Source organism: Rhamphochromis longiceps, linkage group LG23 (assembly GCF_057381845.1).
Source record: "Rhamphochromis longiceps isolate RC_006_pf linkage group LG23, R_longiceps_female_GT1.1, whole genome shotgun sequence".
Taxonomy (NCBI): domain Eukaryota; kingdom Metazoa; phylum Chordata; class Actinopteri; order Cichliformes; family Cichlidae; genus Rhamphochromis; species Rhamphochromis longiceps.
Genome location: NC_140578.1, coordinates 6568155 through 6591926, shown reverse-complemented (window position 1 = coordinate 6591926; position 23772 = coordinate 6568155). Strand labels below are relative to the sequence as shown.

At 40.7% G+C, this 23772-nt stretch overlaps 1 protein-coding gene across 2 annotated transcripts in view; it reads right to left on the bottom strand.

Moving 5' to 3' along the window:
* The window catches only part of ralgps2 (Ral GEF with PH domain and SH3 binding motif 2), a 75509-nt gene that overhangs the window by 43264 nt on the left and 8473 nt on the right, over positions 1-23772 (bottom strand). For both annotated transcript variants that reach the window (XM_085397875.1, XM_085397876.1), the window contains exons 2-5: positions 7261-7365; positions 5861-5991; positions 5484-5591; positions 4725-4775 (exon numbers count right to left, since the gene is read on the bottom strand). In XM_085397875.1, coding sequence (XP_085254001.1) covers positions 4725-4775; positions 5484-5591; positions 5861-5920 — 219 coding nt within the window. In that variant the 5' untranslated portion in view covers positions 5921-5991; positions 7261-7365. The remainder of the gene's footprint in view (positions 1-4724; positions 4776-5483; positions 5592-5860; positions 5992-7260; positions 7366-23772) is intronic.

The following is a 23772-nucleotide window of genomic DNA, read 5'->3' as shown; positions in this document are numbered from 1 at the left end:
ACCCTCTGCCTCTCAATCCGCTCTGCATCACTCAACTACTTTTCCCCCGCAGCTTTTATTTCATAATATCCAGCTGGAGATCTGATTATGAAATTAGAAATACCCTGCTGGGACTGAAAAACTGAGAAAACGAAGGGTGAAAAAGTCAGCCACTGTCACTTTATTTCACCTAAAATTTACCTTTTTTTTTTAATTTTACTTTTCCCCCTTTTGTCAGCTGATCAACCATACTATAGCAAGCAGCTATACATTCCAGTTCAAACAATAAACACCAGCCAATGCTAAAATCCATTAGTAGTCAATACTTTGTAAGTTCAAATGAGAGAAAAAGATTTGCAACAAGACCCCCACATCCATTCCTCCCGCTCTCTCTGTGATCCATCTTGTCACTTTAATGGCAAACCAACAGCCAAGGAACATAACAGAAATTCATTTGGGGGTTGTAGCTCAGTCTGGTCTGCAGTATAGATTATTTTACCATTGAAAAAAAATAAATATCTTCTGGTGTTTCCATTATTTATACCTGTGCTCCAAACTGAGCACAAAGACACTGACAATGCTCTCAAGCTCTGTTAATTTCTCTTTGTACTGCATTGATGAGGGTCCATTACGTAGTGGAAGTAAATTACAACAACCCTCAGGTCTGGCAGAGGTTTATGAGCTGTCACTTACGCATCATAAGAAGCAGATGTGTTTACATTCTGTGTTTGCTGTGAAGGACAGACATGTTATACTCTGATCTCTTAAACCTGACGCTCACGCTGCTTTTCCAATCAAAAGATAAATAGAATAAACTATGTTTCCTGTTCAAAGTGGCTGGCCAGACATTATAGCATCTCTCCACACCATTTTTGCTGTATATATCCACGGGTCCCGTGTAATCTTTTATAGCTATTGTGACAGACTTATCTTTTCTTCTTCATCCAGATAACTTGGCTAGACCTCTCAGGCTCTCTCTTTACGTCATGACCAAGATACACAAATTACTGAGAAGCTCTGTTCTACTATAATATTGTCTGGGGCAAATATTGCAAGGTCATGCCAGAATATCTGCTTGTGTGTCATGTATGCATGCAAGTTTCTCTCTGTGGCCTACTGTCTCACACCAGCTCTCACATTATTATGTTAAGACAGTTATGATGTGTTTATGGAGAGAGGAAAGCAAAAAAGCTAGAACACAAACACCAAAAGGTCAAGTCACAGCTACTTTATGGTCATTTCAGCCAATTTAATGTAGTTAGGGAAGTTATTAGTTAATTAAGTGCAGGACTGGAAGAACAGAGCAGCTCAACCATGAAACTGCTATTGGACAAGCTTGGATTATCTAATGTAAAAACTGCCATAAAGACATCTATAGGAAATTAAATTTAAAAAAAAATTAAATCAAAGCATTTTGCTTTAAATGCACCATTTAAAGTAATTTCCTTCTGCACATCGATACGACTTCAGATGCTTCCGCTAGGTTTAGTTCTCTCCCTGGAACACAATCACCACCAAGTGCACATTTCCATTGAACTTGCCCAAGGAGAAAACATCGAGTTAAAGGGAAGGCTGGGTCAACCTGACCCACTGAGAATCACTTGTGATGACAGATGATGAGATAAGAGAGCTGGGTCTGTGGTTACGAACCAGAATGTAAACAGCCGTTTTCTACATCCTGAGACATTTCAGGTAGAACCTTTACTCCAAAGTACTGGAATTGTGGCATAGGTCATTAAGCCGTCATGCACTGGCACAGAGTATTGAGTCATCTCTCGCCAAATTTGGCTCTTTGCAACTCTGTCCTGTTCCATAAAAAGGAAATTTAAGTTTAAAGGGCAGATGAGATCCAGCAATTAGTGCAGACGGGCACGTACAACATGCTAGTGCCCTGCTAGAGGTCATTTTATAGAGCTCATCCTGTTCCCCATTGAACAAAGGGGCAGAAACCGTCCCACTGATGGGTTTTGACCTTCTACAGCCCTGTCCAGCTCTCCTAGAGTAACTGCCTCTCTCCATGCTCTTGAGACCATGCCAGGAGACACGGCAAACCTTCTGGCGATAAACCGAATATTGATGTGCCGTCCTGGGGAGCTGGAGTACCTGAGCGCCTCGCGACACTGACTTTAGCCAAATGCAAAACTAGTCAACACTCAGAACAGATGAGAAAGGAAAAAAATGATAGTGGCCGCCACCCGTAAAGGCATTCCTTTTTTGGGTGTTGTGTCTAGTGGACCTGCTGTTAATTTCATTAACACTAAAAAACAGTTGAAACAGATTAACAACCCCCTCTGCTACTTAACTGACCAGATCGATATCCCAGATGTTTAATCGAGTTCATGCTATACATCGATTAAAAACTTTTCCTTTAATTTTTTTGAGGAGCGTAGGTTTGGGGGAAGAAAAAAAAAAAAAAAAAAAAAAAAAAAAAAAAAAAAGGCAAGATTACACAACTTAAGAAAAAAAAAAAAAAAAAGTAATTTAACAGTTTCCTATTTGGCCAGTGAACAGAGCGAACTGGCAGGAGTGCCTGAACACACACGCTTGGTTTTTTTCCTCCATCATGTGTCTGTGAGGAGGGAAAGAAGGTTGACAGCACTGGAAACTCTCAGTTCTGTTCAAGCATGGACATGTACTTTTTTTTTTTTTTCAGCAAGTTTCCTGAAACAAAAGCACAGTGAGAGCATAAAAAGCCTTACCAGTCCACTCTACCACCTGCCAAGATCCTGCTGGGTCACTCTACATATGGTACACTACGGCATTCATCACCCTCTCAGCACGCCTCTTCAATCAGGGCAGTGGCTCCTTTCCAAATGCCTCTAGTTCACTTTCCCTTCGTTCCCACTTCACGTCAGTCTGCAAGGTACTTCACAACAAACCAAACACGACAGACAAAGCCTGCTTCTACTAAGGAACTTCCGTCTGTTCTTTTCCCTTTTTCCACTGCTCAAACACAAACTATTTGCAAGACTCAAAAGGGCATGTTGTACTATATGAAGCCTAATTCATTAAAACGTGGCTTGATATCAGGCCAGAAAGGTTATGAGCTGTTAGAAATGCAAATGTTGCACATATGCCACAGCAGGAGTCAGACTAAGCCACGCTACAATGTGCTTGTGGTCTGTATGCAGTTTTTATAAGATCACTGCGGTCAACCTTAAACATAGGTTATCCATGTCTGTCAGGAAAGGGCCTGACAGCCAACAGGGGCAAATCATGAGGTCTAACGTTCACAACAGAAAAGGTGTGCAAGAATACGCGAGATACAGATGGCCTTTTTTCGCATAACTGACATATGACAAAGCGTGGGAGCTGTGATCACAGTGGCTTACTATTGCAAAACATGACAGTTAGACATAAACCACATGTACCCTATGTATGAAAGGGAAAAGGAAAAACATGGCAAGGGGGAATTCCTAATGTATAATGTGGTTTAAAAGTCTGGGGGCACCAATGGAGAAACTTCGTATGTACAAAGAAGTTACCTTGGCCACCACCGTAATTTCCTATGTTCATTTTTAATTTATTAATCGGTTTATCATGACAAATAACAAGCTTTAAAATGTTTCTAAAAATGCACACCGAGTTCAGATTTGCTCTGTCCCCTTCTCCTTGATGACAGTTTGCACTTGAACTTAGATGGATTCAAGTTTGCACAAAACCTAATAACCCATGTTATCCCAGCATGATCTGACCATGACCCAAAGCACTTGGCAGTCTGAGTTTAAGTGCTCCATAAAATTTCAACAAGTTTGTGGTCAGGCATCTGTGGAGGAAAGCCCATGACAATCAGCACTCCCTGGATCTATTTTTGTAGAGAGGGACTGATATTGCAACGGGCCAGTGACCCCAAACAACATGAAAATGCAAACCAGAGGCAGGAGCATGACTGATGACAGGAATACCGCTGCTCTTTGGAATACACTGACTGCACACTGGACAAGTGTCCGACTCCAAATTAGGCAAAAAATATCGACAAATTAGAATATTATGACTAGCCTTTTTATCACAGGTCTTTTTCTTTATCTCAGTCATCTCTTTACACACACCCTTCAGTTCATGGCACAAATCTCTTGGATTTGTTAGTAGACTACTTTTTTCCAGTCATCCACTAGAAATACTGGTTACTACTACAGGGTTTTAACTCACTGAGCTCTATCTGTGATGAAGTAATATTTCTATCTTTCAGTGAATAAAATTAGCACATTCGTGTTGTATTTGTGTACTCGTTTTGGTTGGCTTTGAATACAACTGATCCAGCTGCTACACCCCTCTTAGAAACCTGTCTACTGTCTTCACGTTTCACTTAAATGGCCACTGCTAGTTTTGATGCACCTTTTTTCAAATTGCTATTCTAAACTAAGTGAATGTCAGAAACTAAATATGGCAATGCTTAAGTCTAAGATGAAGTTATTTATTATAATCAACAAAGGGCACAAGTTCATTTGTTGAACAAGGTACTCAAGTGTCTTCTGAAGTTATAAAAGCCAAGTAAACCTGACGCTTAACCCAAGTTAGCTAACATGCACAATGCCACAAATTTGCTTAAATTAAATTGCTGACAGAGAGTGCAGTCTTACATTTTCAACAATATATATGTGAAAACGTTTTTAAAGATTTCAAATGCCCCAAAGGACTGAAAGTTGCTCATCAGTAAAGCAAAAAGCTCCCTTGAGTCCTCCCACTCAGTTTAAATAATTGTCATTCCGTTAACATCGTTTTTCCTCTCCACATTAACTGCTCACCTCTGGCTGGATGGCTTTGAACACAGGAGCATCCATGAGTGTAATCTGGCCCTGAAGGAGAGCAAAAAGGCACCTGTTAGATATACTTTGGTCAAATTGAAATATTTACACAAACTAACGTTTGTCACAATTCCTCTAAGTTCCATGTTGTCATAAAGAAGGTTTATGTAATAACAATTCAACAACTGAAATGCTGATTTTCCTTGTTTTGTTTTGTTTTTTTAAATTGGGCTTGTGATAATGCACAACCCATTACTCCTAAGACTCCTTTACTTACCTGACACCACCTTGAAAGACATTAATATATCAGGGATTGATTAAATAAGACCAAGAGTGACCTCTTGTGGTGGAATGGGACACAACAAGACAAGCACACGTATTTAAAAAAGCTTGCAGACGTTCAAAAGATTATGTTCTTTTCATGTGAATATCCTGTAAGGTAAAGCTAGTTCGACAAAAATGTGACATTGTTCTGAGTTTCTTTTTTTACTAGTATTATTATTTTTCCAAAGATGACACTGAAGTCACTGAAAATGGGGCAGAGGCAGCTGTGGGAACTGTCAGCAGCTGCTTGCCACTGCCAGACATCAATTATTACTGATGCAAACTCTGACCCCATTTCCCCCTCCATCACCCCATCTCCTCCCGTCTTAAGTCAGCACATCGGATTTTTGCTTATATGCACATTTATAACCCCTCATTTATGCAGGTTAATCAGAAAAGAAGAGACTGTAACAGAAACGCAGAAAATTCACTTACTGCATATTCCTCAGGAGTGACCTTCAGCACATCGAACACAACTGCGTCAAAACTCTTCTTCAGCTCTGAAGATGCCTTATCACTGAGAGATTCCGAGCTGCTGCTCTTCTGGAAGTCACACACACAGAAACACACACACAAACTGATGGCTGGGCTTCTGAGAATTGGATTACCAAATGAAAAAGAGTGGTGATGTTGGTAAGGTTTTGAGATTTGTAAAATGAACACCAAGAAAAACTAAACATAATATATTAAAATGTTATTATTTAATATGTCAGCTGACTAATACTAATATATAATAATTATACACGAAAACCTTTCATAGTTAAGCTATACACAGGCTGCATTTTAAAACACTGACGTGGATGAGGCCTTACCTCAGAGACTGTGGCAGCACTGGTGGAGATACTGGATTGGCCATTAGGGAGGTCCATCATTCCCACACCATCTAGCTCTAATGCAGGAGACCATTCATCATCCTCAGCTACAGCAAAGCCCGCCCGGCCCTCTGACAGAAAACATATACAAAATATATGACAGTGAGCAAATTGCGCACGATATCCTGATCATTAATAGCAGCATTCAAACTGCTCATCTTGCGAACAGAGCGCCATCTACTGGTTGAAATGGGTTGATTTAGACATACTGTCGCAACTACAAGGAAAAATGTACCCTCTCGAAATTAGTTATGATGTAAAGAAATGCTGGTTAAACGGTTGTGAGGTTCAGCTATTGGTCCAGAATGCCTGTGCACACCATATGGATGTGCACATTTATAGTCTGCCTTTACTATGCTTGAGGAAAGACGGGACAGAAGGAGCTTAAGGTGAGCATTAGGAAAAGATCTTCTGTGAAAGGGGCTTGTGGTCCGTGAGTGTAAACAGCTTACCCGACCAATTCACTGGCTTCCATCCAGGCCAGATTTGCTACCAAACATTTGTCTTTGCTGTTGTTTTATCTACACATTGTTCTAAAGTCTTAAAACCATTCTACGCTTTTATTTTCAACCTACATATAACTATGTAAACGTGTGTGTGTGTGTGTGTGTGTGTGTGTGTGTGTGTGTGTGTGTGTACGCACGCACACAAAGGGGTTATTGAAGCGTTTAATAATAATAATAATAATAATAATATGAACTGTAAATATTAAACTGGAGACAATCTAATCCTCGTACATCACTGAGTGATATATTATTAATATTCTACCACAATTTAATATTCTTGTCTGCTCAGCACTGAAAACACCTTGGAGACCATTATTAGCCAAAAGCACACTGAGAAGCAATAATAAAAAAATAAGGAGCTGCTCAGAATACCGAAGGCCAGCAGAGGCCTGCAGGTGTGTGAGCGCCTGACTGCCTACTTGTTTGTCTTTTCATCAAGTGGCCTGTTCCATTAACTTCCTTATACAGTTCTGCCGAGACAAGACAAGACAGATATACCAGCAAACGCCGGCATATCATGTAAACTATCCTCACATTGTTTGACAAAGTGCATAACCCTACAGGAAGCAATAGCTGGCCTGTGTTTACAAGTCTGAGTCTGCTGTATATAAAAATACTACATCTGTAATTATCTTATTTCCTGGCCCAATACCGATGTGTGTGTTGCCCTTTTATCTAGGTTCAAATTAGACATTTATTAAAAATATCACTTGTGAGGTTAAGCATCAATCTATTTTTTCATAGACTTAATAAAATAAAAAATTAAGTTGATCCTCAGGCAACGTAAAAAGCTAGACATTCTTTAAAGAAGAAAAAAAAAAAAGCCACACTTACCAGATGGGTGTCAGATGTACATAATGCTTTAAGTGAAGTTGGGCTGTTGTTCTGTTTTCGTCTGTCTATCGAGTTTTATCGTTCTCCAAGGCTGGTCTCTGCTGTCTGTGTGTGAAAGACAGGAACAAAAGAAATAAGGGGGAAAAGAACAAAAAGCACCATGATTGTTCTGAACACGAGTAAAAACCCACACAGTGGAAATCCTGTCTCCCTCTGTGCCTCCAGACTCTTTCCATAACTCACATCAGCCAGTAGGTGTCTCACTACGATAAGCAATAAAAGCTTGTGCTAGACTGGAGCATGGTATATCTCCTATTCCCTCCAGGTTATAACGATAGTCAGTATTTCTGTTTGTTACCTTTCCCAAACACTACATTAAGATTTCCATAATCCAAAATAAACTTCAAACTTTGGCTAAGATAAGCCTATAAAGACATGACCCCAAATAAATACATAAAATCAAATAAATAAGACAATGAACGTTTGCCTCACTTGGGTTTCGTTTTTCCCCCCTGCGTCACACAGCTCGTTAAATATAAAAAATAAATAAATACATACAAACATCTCTGTGCTAGGAGGACAGAAATAGCATCTGTGTACACAGCTTTAACAAGCTCTCACATCTGTCCTCGGCGTGTTATAGTCAAAGTGTTATCAACCCAGAGCAGTGTAAACAGCCTCTGATAACAGCAGGTTTCTGCTCATCTGCTGTCACTCATTTTGTCCTGTTAGAACTCCTTAACCATAACCATCCTAGCTAGTTTACATCTAGTTTTACAGCTTCTTCCGATATCCACACCTCCCGCTATTAACAATCACATCTGACTCATTGCCTTACCCTATCCAATCCCAACTAGCTGGTGCTCCTGATTTAAATGTCCTTGTGTCTGACACAACTGACAGTCAGCTGAGCTGAAATGTGCTGTGTTTGATGACATAACTCCACATAGGCGTGTCATAATGCTGGGCTTTCTGAGGTTCAAGCCCAGGGAATGTTTATAATGTCAGCTGGCAGAAAAACATGTGCGCACTAATAAGGCACAGGTGTGTGTGGGGAACAAGACGGGCTGACGTCTCAACATCACAAGTATAAACCTTGCAGAGGGCACGACTGGAATAAGAAGAGGAAGAGTGACAGAAAGTAGAACTACTCGTGTTGGAGCTTGCAGAAGAGGACGTGTCGTTAAGCTAAATGTGACTCATAAGACTGCATAGCAAGTGGCGTTCAATCAGACTTCGCTCTGTGAATTGGCTGCCTCTCCCTCCTTGTATTCACTGAATTCCAGACTACCTTCTGACATTCACATACTGCAGTTCACACACAAAAGGCCCAGGCTGCCTCAGTACTGAAGGGCATAATGCGTATTAGCGAGTGTTTTTGTGTGTGTTGTCGTCATGCACGTGCCAGCGTATCTGTGCATGTGACGACGCATTCCACATCGTGCACTGACCTTTTACATTCCTACCTCCAGCAGCCATGAAAACAGGTCTTCCATGACCTCCATTGGACATGTCCTAGGTCCTGCTTAAACTGCTCATCTCCTGTCCTTTTAATCCTCACCTCAACCTTATTTTATGGCAGCATTATATATTCAAGCTGGAAGCACTGATTAGTAAGAAATGCAAACATACACTAAGATAAATAAATCTGAGGGTTTGCGCTGCACGTGATAGTTTGTGGGAGTGGAGTGAGAGGCGAAAATTTATCAACTATTGATAATCAGATTATTTTAGTCATTCATTCGTTAGAAGCACGGAAAGTTCCACGTCTTAATCTGGTGAAAATATGATATATACATGGGGTGGCTGTAACTCTGTTACAGTACCCATACACCCATGGAACTGCTCTAGACGGGTGTCTTACACAAAACATCTTACATGACAAATCTGTAGCAGTGCATCCCAGATGGCCCAGCATCATGGAAACAGTAAACACCTGGCATTAAAATACTCCATGCAGAGAGTTGACTCACATGTGTGTCCTATTTACTTTTGTTGTATGTATGCTTACAATAAGAAGAAGAAAGGAAGGTGCAAACTATCATAGGAACAGGGCTAAAAAGGCTTGTTTCAGACGATGGATAAACTGGGAGGGGGGGGGGGGGGGCACTCAAGGTAAGATTTAAATTTAAAAAAACAAAACAAAAAAAGGTTCTTTAGAACAATCATGTAAAGCTACTCCAGTGAAGTCCAAGAATAAAAAGAGGGAGTTGGAAATGAGCACAATGGGTATGTGCAGGACCAACACGGATCTGTGTGATCGAGGAAAGGTCACAAGCTGTGAGACTGAATAAAGGATCACACGAGACTTGTGTAGCATTTAGTGTTAACAGAAACACTGAGCCAACCCTGCCAGTCTCCGTCTAAAGAACTAAAGGCCTTTTCTTTGACACCCAACAGTCCTGCAGGCCGAGCATCGGTTCTCAATCTGTTCTCACTATTAAACATTAAAGTGTGTGTGTGTGTGTGTGTGTGTGTGTGTGTGTGTGTGTCTCTCTCTCTCTCTAAGGGAGGTCTTGTTAGCAAGCAAACAATAATGGAAGCATTTCCTCTGAAGCGCACAGTCATTTGAAAACAAGTCTTTTTCTCCTCCGCTGTGCTTTATGATAAAAACTGCAGTACCTCTTCTTCGTCACGGTCTACATGCTCAGTACAGACATGTGCTTTCTGCTCTGCCTAGCAGAAGTGGGGCTTGATGCGTTTGAAAAGCATGCCGCAGATGCGCCAAAGTCAGAGAGCCAAAGTGGGTCAGTGTGTTGAGGTGTGCACTGAGGGATGTGACAGCCCATTAAGCTGTGCTGCTGTCCCCTTCTCTTTAGTACACAGTACGCATACATACCATTCACACCGTCCAAGTTTAAACTCTAAAGCAAATTATCCCTCCACCATTCAAATATATCATAGGCCTCTTTACCATATGAAAAGAAAACGTTCCGAGTGGGTAAATCTGTAGATGAAACACTTCACTGCACATTCAAATTTTAAGATATAAAAACGCAGGACCTACTACCTGTATTTTTTAAATCACTCAAATAATCTAAACATTAAAAAGAAGCTATAAAAAGCAGCATAGAATAGAATAATCCTTTAATTGTCCCACAAGGGGAAATTTGGTATAATATGGTATTAACAACAGGGCAAATTATACAAAAGCAAATGTGCTTTGACAAATAACAGTAACATAACAATTACTCAAAATTACAGCAGCACTTAGCAATGGAAGTTATATAAATTATTACATGAAATGGCTCTATATGGCTGAGTTCTTGCTGCAGTATAGTTTTAAAATATTATAATATCTTGTCAGCCTCACTCCTCAAAAACCCATATCCTCATAAACTCCTATTGCAGACCATCTGCAGCCAAGCACACACATCAAGTGCAAACCATGTCTTCCGTCTTGCCTCCAGACTTCTTACATGACTGTATTTCCTGTTCACTACTGCTTTACAGAAACAGAGAAAGTGTTACTTTTAATTTTGCTCATGCATTATGTGAAGCTTGCTAATCACCAGAGAGCTTGTTGGTAGCATTTCATTTAATGCGATGCCATGGAAGACTGAGTCAAGGTTGTTCTCGCTTTCTCTGGGCTCTCATCAAGCCTCCTAGGGGACAGCAGGACAGTATTGATCTGGAGCTAAGAGAAGCCCGGACGATCTCTATCTCTCTCTCTCACTCACACACACTCTCGCACACGCACTACAGCAGCGTGTCGCCATGGATCGATATACACCACTTTCACTCAGCAGGTTGGCTGTATAAGCAGAAGTTGGTGACAATGCCTGCAGAGGGACAATAATGTCTGTGTGTGTTGTCGAGGGAACACGACTAACAGCCCCTTCACATGATCACTTAACATGCCAGTGATGTTCAGCCCTTCATGAAGGTCAATAACGGGACAGTGGTAACTCCATGGCAGTTTAGACCAGCAGAAGTGGATAAGGGAAAACATTTATAGGAACAGGAGGACCGAAACCAAAAACTGTCATAACACTACAATTACACTTTGATGTGAACATAAAAGCAATGTTCTCCATCTACTCAAATTTTAAACACCAGTCAGGGGTGCAGGGACTTTCTGCATTTTATGACACACACAGAGACACACACAGGCTATACTTTTGAGTAATTCCCCAGTTTGCTATTACAGCATGCGGTATTCCCGTTGCTCGGTCGATACAGTTTTTATTAAGTTCGCACAAGAGGAAGTGAGAAGATAATTCTATACCCCAAATACAGCCACTCTTCCAGACAAGACGCTCGCATGCATCTGATTTATTAGAGCAACATAATGCAAACAAAAAGAAAATAAGTTTAATGGTGCCGTATCATCTAACAAAAGCACGTTGGGTTTTTTTTGTTTTTTTCCTTCTTCAGAAAATCAATAGGCAATGAACCCAGTGACACCACAGATTTTCCAGACAGTGAATTAACAGCAATGTACCATCTATCATAGTGGGCCATCATTTTATGAGCATCTGCGTCTATTTGTGACGGGAAATTACTGTGATGTAGTGGAAAGATAGACAGCCGAGGACAAAGAGGGTCTTAAAAAAAGTAGGACATGAAGCACAAAAAAAGTGATGATCAATTTTACACTTGTAAATACACCTGCACTTTTTCAAAACATTTAACTTTTAACCTTATTTGAGTCAAATCCCCCCCTCCAATCAGTGTGCAGTGTCTGAATTTTAAAAAAGGCCAATATAGCTTCATCAGCAACAACACAAAATGTGTATTTTATATCAGGTAAAAAAAAAAAAAAAAAAAAAAAAAAAAAAAAGGTATTCAAGACAACTGTCCATATAAAATTATTTCTGAATTATAATGAATATATCACAATATAAAGTAATTACCTTCTGTACGTACAATTAAATGCCTTCAACAAGTCTTTCAGTTGTCTAAACATTTTTATGGCCGTCAGCTGATTGTGATTCTGATCAGCTGATCGTGTTTTTTGTTTTGGGAGGGAGGGGGCGTACATGTCACACATCTAAACCCAATTCTAAGCCAGTGTTGATGTTTTTCTAAAAATAAAAATAAATAATGTTTTAGATAAACTTTCCTCCCTTGCTCTTTCACCCCTGCTTGCTTGATCTCTACAGCTTTCAGGGGGATAATTAGAGCTCACGCTTTAAAGACAGGCTGTCTTCTGTCTTTTCTCATCGCACATCCCCCAGTGACACAGGCAGGCTCTGTAGGTACAATGCTCACAGACATAGATAACATCTATAGTTAACATTTTACAGTGACCTAGCTTTTACTTACAGCTATAAGCAACCTCTGAAATCATGAAATACTACAAAACCTCAGCTGCCAAAAGCAAATACAAGGCCCAACTGGTCTTTATAACTGTATCTGACTATCCATCAAATGAACTGAAGAGAGGATACAGTGCCAAGCTTGTGAGTAGCGGCATGTGGCAGGGCCTCAGAGCGGCAGGCTGTCACGTGTGGGCAGGGAAAGGGCCTACAGTTTGAGTGTATCTGTGTGTGTGTGCTGACTTCAGCCTGATTTGTGGCCCAAATGGGAGCAGGCAGGCTGCCCGGACCAAGTTCAACTCTGCTGCTGAGGCCTGGGCGACCTGAGCATGGTGACAGTTGAGTGAGGAAAGAAAGAAAGGAAAAAAAAAAGTAGGAGAGGAAGCGGGGAGGGAGAGGAAGCAGAGGAAGCGAGAAGCTGGCAGCAGTACTGTTGTCTGTGGTCATTCCCTGCATGGACTATTAAACAAGGAAAGGACATGGTAACAATATAGGGCAACAGAGCAGTCAGTCAGAGCAGTAATGCTTAGAGGAAACTGATATGATCTCTATGTCTTCCTCTATGAGTCTCTGAGGGCTGGCACAAGAGTGAAACCTCTTGTTGGACACCAAGTAAAGACACAATTGCTGAGTGAAATCGTTATATTATGCAGTATATATATTAAGCAACCTGTCACTGAACAGACTCCTCCGGTTGTTTATGGCCGTGTGCAGAGGATGCCCAGCATTGTCCATAATGTCCAGCTAATCACCACTTACTACTCTCATCAGTAACAACATGGACAAAAAAAGCAAAACAAAAAAAAAGCACACTGATAGCTGTATGAACAAATTTTCTGTCAGTATGAAAGCCTCACAGGATAGACATTTATTATTGATCAATCAATCACACCTTAGTGACAGACCCCGGTGCATCACAATGAGCGGCATTCCACCACAGATTCTTGCTTAAGAACATGATGACACATCAGTGGGCTGAGCGGAGATGACGTGTGGGTGGTGGCAGTCTCAGAGCTGAATAAAATCATGTGGCTAATAAACTGCTTTTGCAGAAAGAAACCATCTGTCTGGAGCCAACATGTGGTGATAAGTTGGCTTGATCAACTTTGCCATCTGAACTGCATAATGCAGAGGCATTTTAGTGTCAGATCATCAAAAGACACTTTGGGGCTAAGGCGATATTTCATCGTATGTGTAGAAGAAAAAAGATAATACAGTCTCTTATATAAAGTCATAATCTATCAGTGTGTGGCAACTGGTTTGTGTAAATATGTAAACAAGAGACACATGAGCAGGGCCCAAACTCCAGCACAGCAAGCCACTGCATCTGTAATGTTGCACATGTAATTTTTTGACCAAATTTTCAGAAGATAAGAAGTTGGATAATCACCTCTCCTATTTAAAAAAAAAAAAAAAAAAAAAAAAAAAAAAAAGAAGGGAAGGGAAGGGAAGGGAAGCACAAATCCTTCATTCTCAAACTTGGGAGCTCTAAGGTTAAGATAAAATAAAGAGGCACTATAGATCATAGGATAGTGATCATTAGGCATTAGGGCTGGGCCATATCATACTAGGGCTGTTTGATATAACGATATATCAGATGACGATATAAAAACGTCTATCGTTTCCTATTATGCTATCGTTTGTTTTGTGATGTCGTAAAATAAACTGTTTACAGCAATATTTTTCATCGTTTTGACAGTCACCTTAGTGGCTATATTAACTTCTTAAAGTTCTCTCTTTCTCTTATACACTATGGGCAGACAAGTGCCTGTTTTTACCGGTTTTCGTTAGCAACAATGACGGTAAAACCATCGCGTGGCTCCGCTGTCCGCTTGTTTGTTTTCCACGTAAACCTTTCACAATAAAGCTCAAGATCCTGTTGAGACTTTTCAAAATAAAGTGAATCACATGAAAGAGTATGCAGAGAGTTTACGGATGAGAAGCAAAAAAAAAAAAAAAAGCCATCAAGTGCTAAAAAATTAACCTTAGACTCAAACTTTGAGAGAAAATGGTGGCCGTTACAACTTGTGTCTAAAAATGTATAGTTTCATGTAGGGCTGCTCAATTAATCGAATTTTAATCTCGATTACGATCTGGGCTTTCAACGATCATTAAAAATGACTGAGCCGATTATTAGCACCTCCCTCGTGCTTTACTCTCCGTTGTGGCAAATCAAGCGCACCGCTCTGCATTTCGAACACGCGTCACAACAATTAAGAGGACCCGAGGGAAGCTCGGAAAGCTAAGCAGAAGTTATTTGGAGAGGAGAGTGACTGCCGTTGGTTGAAAAGAGGTAAAAAAAAAAAAAAAAGTGGTGTGGAAACATTATGGGTTCACGGAGTCAGACGTGGATCAAGTAGACACAGTGTGTAAACTTTGCTACGGTGTCGTAGCTGCACCACAGAGCAACACTGCAAAGTTCACTAAACATAGATGTTTACATTTTTCATTTATGTTTTATATTGCAAACATTTGCACTGTTATCAGTATTTGCACTATTTTATATTATTTTTGACAATCTTTAAAGTCATTATTCAATACATTGTTATTGTTAAATAAATATTGTCAAATAATCGAGATCTCAATTTCAGTGAAAATAATCGTGATTGTCATTTTTGCCATAATCGAGCAGCCCTAGTTTCATGCATCACTTAAAACACTGGAATCCAGGTAAAGGACGCCCAGCTGGAAAAACTAAACGCAAGTCGAGTTGCCCGAGATTCACAGAATTTACAGAAAATATTAAATTTTTGTGATTTATATCGTTGTCAGGACGATAAATGTCTTATATGAGATTTTTGTCATATCGCACAGCCCTATATCATACCGTTCACAGTAATACTGGTTTAATGTTGGGCAACGGTAAGAGAATGAAATATCGCGATAGAATATGGGTAAAACGCGCATTTGCAGTGCCTTTGTTTTCATACGCATATGGTGGAAAAAGCACGGTGGTGACAGAGAACGAGAAGGGCGAAAGCGGATCGTTGAATGAAACAGATGAACCAGAATTGTTTTGTAAAAATGCTGCAACTTCAGTGGTGTGGAACTGGTTTAGCTTTAGTCCGTCAGATACACAACAAAACACTATTTTTGGTAGAGCATGCTAGCGGGCCGTTGTTATTACCGTGTTTTTTGGAAAATACACTTAAAATCAATCCTTTGATTTTTCTGAAAATCGACAGTGCCCCTTATAATCCCGTGTGCCTTATGCTTGGATTCTGGTTGTGTTTACTGACCTTGAAACGATTTTATGTGGTACACGGCGCTCGAAAATCTGCCAACTGTTTTAGTACGACTTTGCTATGATACGAACCCACACCGCTTGATGGATTGTCGGAGGATTACGGCTATCATAGGCAGGAGCCCCGCGGAGTGATACGTACTGTGCTTCAACATAATATTACCGTATTGTGTGTGTATAACCTCTTTTTAAGTTTTGTGAATATTCTACATGGTTATGCTGAGGATATGTTGGCCAGTTTCCACTGGAAATGCCTTTTGGTTAAACTGTCAGCAAGGAATTTGCATTTGCACTGTTACATTTTTATATAACTTCCATGCACAATGTTATATCGCCCTGCTCTATTAGGCATATGTTGTGCCCACAAGAAAAAGATTTTAACCACTGCAAAAAGCAGCTTCTATGCCATCAGACATGTTGTCAATCCTTTAAATTAAGGCACATCTGTGGGAATCTGGATCTGCATTTTCTTTTGTTTATAGTCCAGTAGCATAAAAGGACCCCCTTATCATCTTCTCAGACAGTTTCACACAGTTAAAAGGAAAAGAAAAAGTCTTGCTACCTCCACTTCAGGTCCCATGCTCTTTTAAAATGGCCTGAGCATTTTCTCAATGTGAAAGAAATGCTTGGTTTCCAAGTACCTGTTCAAAGTGGTACTGCACGAGTATTAGCCAACTTCTGTCAGATGATGCAAACAGGCTGAGGGCTGCTGACGTCGCCAATAAAGCAGAAGCAATGAGGAAAGTAGCATTTTCAATAGTTTCCACTGACTTTTTCCTTATTCCCAGGTATTTTATTTGTATTGGTGGTTTGCAACACTAATCGTTTCATTTCCCCTTCACAAAGGTTGCTCTTCCCCTTGCTATCATTTAGGGCCAATGACGCATCATGTTGGAAACAAAAAAATAAAATTTCCGGAGATTGTTAATGCTAACCCTACTTCCGAACTGACTCAAGTTCACATTCAAAGAAGGTAATTGTAGATTACAATCATATTGAAAGGTGGACAAAAAATGCTTTGGAAACAATTACTTTAGAATGCAAGGTGTGACAGGTTTTTCTCTTGCCCCTTTTTCTGTTCTTTTTTTTTTATTTTATCTTTATTAACCTCTTGAAGTTCTCATAAAGTCTTTGGTTCACAGTGTTATTGGGTAGCTTTGCTTTATCACTGTATTCTCTCTGTTGTTTGTTAATTGCCCCTTAGGGATAAATAAAGTCTTCTGATTCTGATTCTCTGTGTGTGGACATGAGGGAGCCTGAAGAACCTGCTGCATTAAGAGAAAAGAAGAACCATTTCAAATACAGGTAGGAACATATATTCTACTATTATAGACTGATTTCATGCCATTAATGTTTCTCAGTTGTTCCATGAAATGTAAAGCAACAGGCTGAAAGACTGGAGAAAGAATTCTAATCACATGATCAGAAATGAATCATTTACCTTCAGGTAGACAAGCTTTCAGTCCGGCCTGATGTGAGCCCTAAATTTGAAACTACAAAAAGAAACCATCTCCTTCTCTTAGCATCTGTTTTGCCTATGCACAGCTTTAAATCAGTGCTGTAAATATGCCATCTGAAATTTTAGTCACAGGAGTTTAGTGTAGAGTTTTTTCCTCTCCCTCTCAGTCAATGGCTCCTTTCTGTTGTTGCTTTTTGTTTTAAAAAAAAAAAAAAAAAAAAAAAAGGCCCTAAAAGTTTACTTAACAAAAGAACAAAAACCTGCAAAAGGAACAAAACTTTAAGCTTTGTGGGCGCTTTACTGATGACAAAGCAAAGCTTACTGTGGCCGATCTTGAGAGCAAAACTGCTTGGCTTTTATTCTGATGAACAGATAAAAACCAGGGTAATAGTTCCTGCCTGAGTTTGAACGATTTCAGTCAAACTTTTTCCTAAAGGTCACCTGGTGTTCGAAACATTAAGTGAACTACTGTTAAACTGTAAGAAGAACTTGCAACCCAGATGCTGAATCTGATTGTGAGGATTTAATGATCAGTTTCAATCAAATCACACACAAATTCCCATCTTTACAACTTGTTAACCCAGTCTACGATGTTAGTATTAAATATGTGAACATATTTTCATTCTTTAAGTTAAGAAATGACCACATATCAATGGTGGAGCAACAAAGAAATGGTCCATGCACAAAAATGAGACTCTGCCACATCTACACTGATGGTACCACAAAAAGAAAAACACAGCCTTTCCCAGGACTGGATACCGGGTGGGCCCTCACAGCTAAAAGACATTGCATGCTGCAACCTGACAAACCATACAATTATGTCAGCACAGGAATACGCACAAACTCCCACGGTGCTGGTACAACAAAACCTCCTTTTAGACATGCCAAACTCTATATCCCTGCACAGGAAGCTGGTCAGGAGGGGACACATCTCCAAACCATAAATGCAGAATCATAGTTGCATTTAAAGAACAGAAGAAAAAAAAAAAGGGGGGGGGGGGGGGGGGGCGCACAAGATCTTAATGCTTCTCCATCAACAACTGTTATAATTTGAATCTAATTTGTGCACACGCTCCAACCATCAGCTTTTGGTGCCAGTTTTTTTTGGCACAAGTATGGCTTTATAAGGGACTGAAATTTTAAATTAATTAGAATTAGCCATGACGGATAATAAGGATAAAACTATTCTTTTTCTGCATTACCTTTTTCAACATTGCTCTCATGTTGTCTTTTGCTTTTGTCTTTACAGCAATTACCAAGAAACACTAATATTATTTTTCTATTAATTTCAACAAATGCATATTTCAAAAGAAACCATTCAACAACAAACAAGCGCTGTATTTTTGGCCCCAAGTAAGCAGGCCTACCTCATAGCCAAACTTTAACCACAAAAAAAAAAAAAAAAAAGTGCCTTTATGAGGCAGGATGAGATCAAAGATCAAATCAGTGAGCTTTACTGAGAGCGTAAGAAGGATATTCTCCTTCAGTGTGCTGTATAATCCACTAAATAAGACATTCCAAACAAACAGAAGATTTCAGCATCCCTGCAACAATGAGCTCATCTTCCTCCTACAACCCAGTCCTCTTTTAGTTGTTCCTTATCTGTTCAGACTATTGACACAAAAGAGCTGCTCCGAGCCAAAACTTAACGTCAGATTCAGCAGGCTTTTCGAAAACAAACACTCTGCAGGCTAGCTATTGTCAGAGTTACATCCTGTGTGTGCATAAGTCTGCAAAGCCAAGTGTTCAGTATGACAAAAGAGGAAAGGGCTTTGGCTTTAAACACCGACCTTAAGTTTCAGTTTTTATCTACAATTCAAGTCACTTTGCTTAACTGAGCAAAACTGAGGTAACGGGCTTCCCATACAGATTAACACGTAGTCACACGGAGTGCTGCATGCATGATTTCCCCTTAACATGGCACTGCCCTATCTCCAGGGCCTGATAAAACGAGTAATTACAACTTAAAAGCGCACAAAAAAAGGGAATGCTGCTGAGAGAGAGAGGCCGAGGGAGAAACTAACAAGTGTGCCTGTGAACACATACACAGCTGTTCGCTCTAAGTCACTAGGTCAGAGGTCACAGGGGAGACTAAAATATGACACCCACACACTGGCCAAGGGGGAGAAAAATGAGGCAGAGGATGAGAATAACCAGAAAAAGAAATAAATATCAAACTGAACCCATCCGAATTATCTGCAGAGACGGAGAGTCAAGCAGCAGAGGCAGATTTTTCCAAATCTGGTCATTGCTGTCTCTCATACTAATATGGAAAGTACTCTGTATTCCCATCTGATAGCAGCTATGAAAGATTGATTATTTTATCTTTTACTCACAAGACAGAACAATGCAGCGCTGTGCTTCTAGTTAGGGTGTGTGTTTGAAAGGGGAAAAGCAAGCCTGTATCAAATGGAAGAAGAGCAACAGCTGAGACTCGAAAAACAGCTGTATCTCTTCAGTCCCCTCCCCCCCCTCCGTCCCCTCATCTCCGCTCTCCCTGAATGAGCCCCTCACACCACTTTTCTGATCCTCCTCTCTCTCTCACACACAAACACAGAGAGAGGCATGGCCAGGGGCTAGCTGCACACACACAAATTATAATATGAAGTGCCTGAGTTACACCGGCACTGTTGGTTCGAGCCGCTGTTCTCTCAGAGGACAAGTACAGAGAGGATCCATGTGGTACTAAACATTCATCTATTGACTATAAATAGGAATGACATTGTTTCCAGCGGCAATGTCACCCTCCCCCTTCTCTTGTAAATCCTTACAACTCTCCCACCTTCATGTGAGTCCAGCTGTAGCACAAAAGGCATCCAAATAAACCTTCAAGTTAGCGTTTCACGTGGAAAACAGAATCAAACGCAGGCCTGTCCATCGAGGCAGCAACCGTTACCGTCATAAGAGCCAGTTGTGAGGGAAAGAAAAATCTGTATGCCTTGAAAGGATGGTGACGCATCTTATTACATATAAATGAGTCTGGCATTGCTCACAGGTGTAAATAATTACAAAACAGAACAATTGTGAAGGGGAGGAAAGCTGTATATAGGTTTGGGCCTTCTTTGAAACAGTACCATTCGGCACTTTTTCAGACAAAAGTTATTCTTTTAGTAAGGCAAATTTTGAAAATTACAGTCTAATTCAAGTCTACTTTGATAATACATGACATACAGCAGCCTTGGGGTGTTTAAAATAGTAAAAAGCAAATAAAATAGGCTAATTTCAAGTCCAGCTGTAGATCAAGCATCGCAGCAAATCATCATGTTTGGACCCATAAATTCTCAATTTTCCTTTCTTTTGATTTTGATCAATTTTGTAAATCCTGGTCTATGATAAATGATTATCTAGAGGATGTTCACTGGCTTGTGAGTGCCAAGTCGTTAGCCAATGGGGATGTGTGTTTCACAATTAGACCTGCCCCGTTTCTCAGCACATCTCACTCCAAAACCCTGAGATGGTGATGGCGAAAATCCTTTCCTGGAGGCTTCACAGTAGCAACATCCATCTTTTATATCGTCTATGGCTGTGAAGCATATGTAGTTGAAGAGATTTTTTTTTTTTTTTAAAAGGAAGAAAGAAAATAAACTTTCTTATGTTCATATTTGTCTATTCTATCCATTTGTGTCAAATAAACTCCTTGTGACATTAAGGTTTACCATTTTGTCAGTTTGCCTTTTAGAAAGTATTCAAGTTTATCACTTTAGATATTAAGCACATTTCTTATTTAGTTAAATTCCACCATTTGCTCTCAGAGTGGAAATGTTAGATGTTTTCATAAAAACCTAAATAAAAAAATAAACAAAAAATCCATTAATCTCAACACCTGCAATAATTTCGCATGCATACAAAAAGGCTGCACAGAATGAATTAATACCCAGACTGACAGTTGGTGATGCAAGATGCGTAACTTCAGGCATGTGCAAGCAAGTCTGTGTGCAAGCCTAGACCCAACTAGTGGGAAACCTGACAAAGGCGACAGGAAAGAGATCATTCTCAGTACCACAAATCTAAATGGATTCTTTGAAATGATAGAGAAACACATCTGCCTGGGATATGAATCATCTCTACTCATTTATCAAAGAGGTGCTGGAGAGTTAAAAAGGAAAAAAGAAAATAACAGGTGGGGAGGATACAGCACCTTATTTTCATAGTGTGCTTGAGGTCAAAAAGCCCACCTGCTGACTATCAGATGAGGAGGAAAGAGTAGAAGTGAAAACATTGGGAGCAGAATAAAGCGAAAGGAAGATGGAACAAAACACAGAGCTAGAATCGTGTTTGTCTGTATCTGATCTATTGTCTTTGGCCGGGTTCAAGACCAAGTTCACAAGTTTCCATGACATAGCTGTGGCTCAGCTCTCAGTTTTGCACCCAAAGCCAAAAACACTCAAGGTTCAGACAGATGGATGAGGCTCTGTTGTGAGACCACAAAGACTTGTCTTCAGCACCGATACAGACCGGTGGATCAGGACAATATGCAGGGGGAAGTGGAAGGGTGAGGCATCTGTCTGTTTATGTTCAATACAGCCTAAGGGGTAGTACATCACAGTCCTGTTTTTTTAATTTGGAGAACCAAACATCACAAGTCTGTTTGCACTCTTTATTCAAAAAGAAAACCCCCAGTATACATAATGAGCCAGTTTAGTGTGGAGTTTATAGCTGTGGGAATTTTAAAAGACAGTATAAACTAAATAAATACGTTTTATTATTACACACCATCAGCGGCAATACACTTTGCAAGCCACATACTTTCTACAAGTAGTTTAAACTAAAATCAGCGACCTCAATCTCAACTCCAATTGTGCCCACCATTCCCTTACCTTTGGTGGTTAAATTAATCCTCTAATAACAACATTATCTCGCTTTAAACACTGCTCAAGTGCATCCAGTTGGCCTGCCTGGTTTTGAATAATCGTTTTAAATTTTTGCGCATCTCCACGCAGCTCCTCTGAAATCCCTGCCATTATTGCCTGTTACGTTTCGGTGTGTCAGTGTTTTGTTTTTGCATGACTTATGTATTTCCTGCTTTACTTTGAAAGTCTGTGTTATCTTAGTGTGTTCAGTTTACATTTTCCCTGTCTCGTCAGTTCTAATTTGCCCCAGCTGTGTTTCCCTCCTGTGGTCCATTTCCTGATTGCTCCCTCTATGTATTTAAACCCTGTGTTTCAGTGTGTCATGGTCGCGATCTCCCCCGTGTTGTAAATAGTTTGGTGTTTTGTTGTAAATAAATAGTCTGTTGTAAATAGTTGTGAATGGGTTTGTCAATACTTTCGTCATGGGATATTTTCGTTTTGGGGATTTTGGTGGAGAGCCTTCGTGGTTTTATTTTCCTTATCTTTGTTTTTCTACGTTGCACCCCGGTTGCCTAGGCCGGGGTGTAACATATGGGGGCTCGTCCGGGATTGGTGGAGGGTCCGAAGGAGGGACAGCTTCGGCCTTCTGTCTTCGCTGGAGGGTCCGAGGACCGCTTCAGCCTTCATCCGCCTTCGCTGGAGGATCCGAGGGACCGCTCCAGCCTTCTGCAGCTGGTGGGCTGCGTGTCCGTGTGTGCAGCTGGTGGGCTGCGTGTCCGTGTGTGCAGCTGGTGGGCTGCGTGTCTATGTGTGCAGCTAGTGAGCTGCTCGTCTGTCTTCGCTGGAGGATCCGAGGGACCGCTCCAGCCTTCATCCGCCTCTGCTGGAGGGTCCGGGGGACCGCACCAGCCTTCGTCGTCTGCTGGAGGGTCCGTGGGACCGCTCCAGCCTCCATCAGCTTCGTCTGCCTTCATCCGCCTTCGCTGGGGGGAGGGTCCGTGGGACCGCCCCAGCCTTTGTCGTCGCTGGAGGGTCCGTGGGACCGCTCCAGCCTTCATCCGCCTTCGCTGGAGGGTCCGAGGGACCGCTCCAGCCTTCGTCGTCTGCTGGAGGGTCAGTGGGACCGCTCCAGCCTCCATCAGCTTCGTCTGCCTTCGTTTCAGCCTTCGTTTGTCTGCATCAAACTTTTCACTTGGGGTTACATGTTTGATTTTTGGGTAGGGGGAAATGTTACGTTTCGGTGTGTCAGTGTTTTGTTTTTGCATGACTTATGTATTTCCTGCTTTACTTTGAAAGTCTGTGTTATCTTAGTGTGTTCAGTTTACATTTTCCCTGTCTCGTCAGTTCTAATTTGCCCCAGCTGTGTTTCCCTCCTGTGGTCCATTTCCTGATTGCTCCCTCTATGTATTTAAACCCTGTGTTTCAGTGTGTCATGGTCGCGATCTCCCCCGTGTTGTAAATAGTTTGGTGTTTTGTTGTAAATAAATAGTCTGTTGTAAATAGTTGTGAATGGGTTTGTCAATACTTTCGTCATGGGATATTTTCGTTTTGGGGATTTTGGTGGAGAGCCTTCGTGGTTTTATTTTCCTTATCTTTGTTTTTCTACGTTGCACCCCGGTTGCCTAGGCCGGGGTGTAACATGCCACAAAACCTTTCAGAATATCTTCAAAGATCTCTCACTTCCTCGTTTCTGAGCAGGAACACATGCCAATCCTCGTCCACTAACTCAGCAATTTTTCAACTAACATTCTGTCTTAT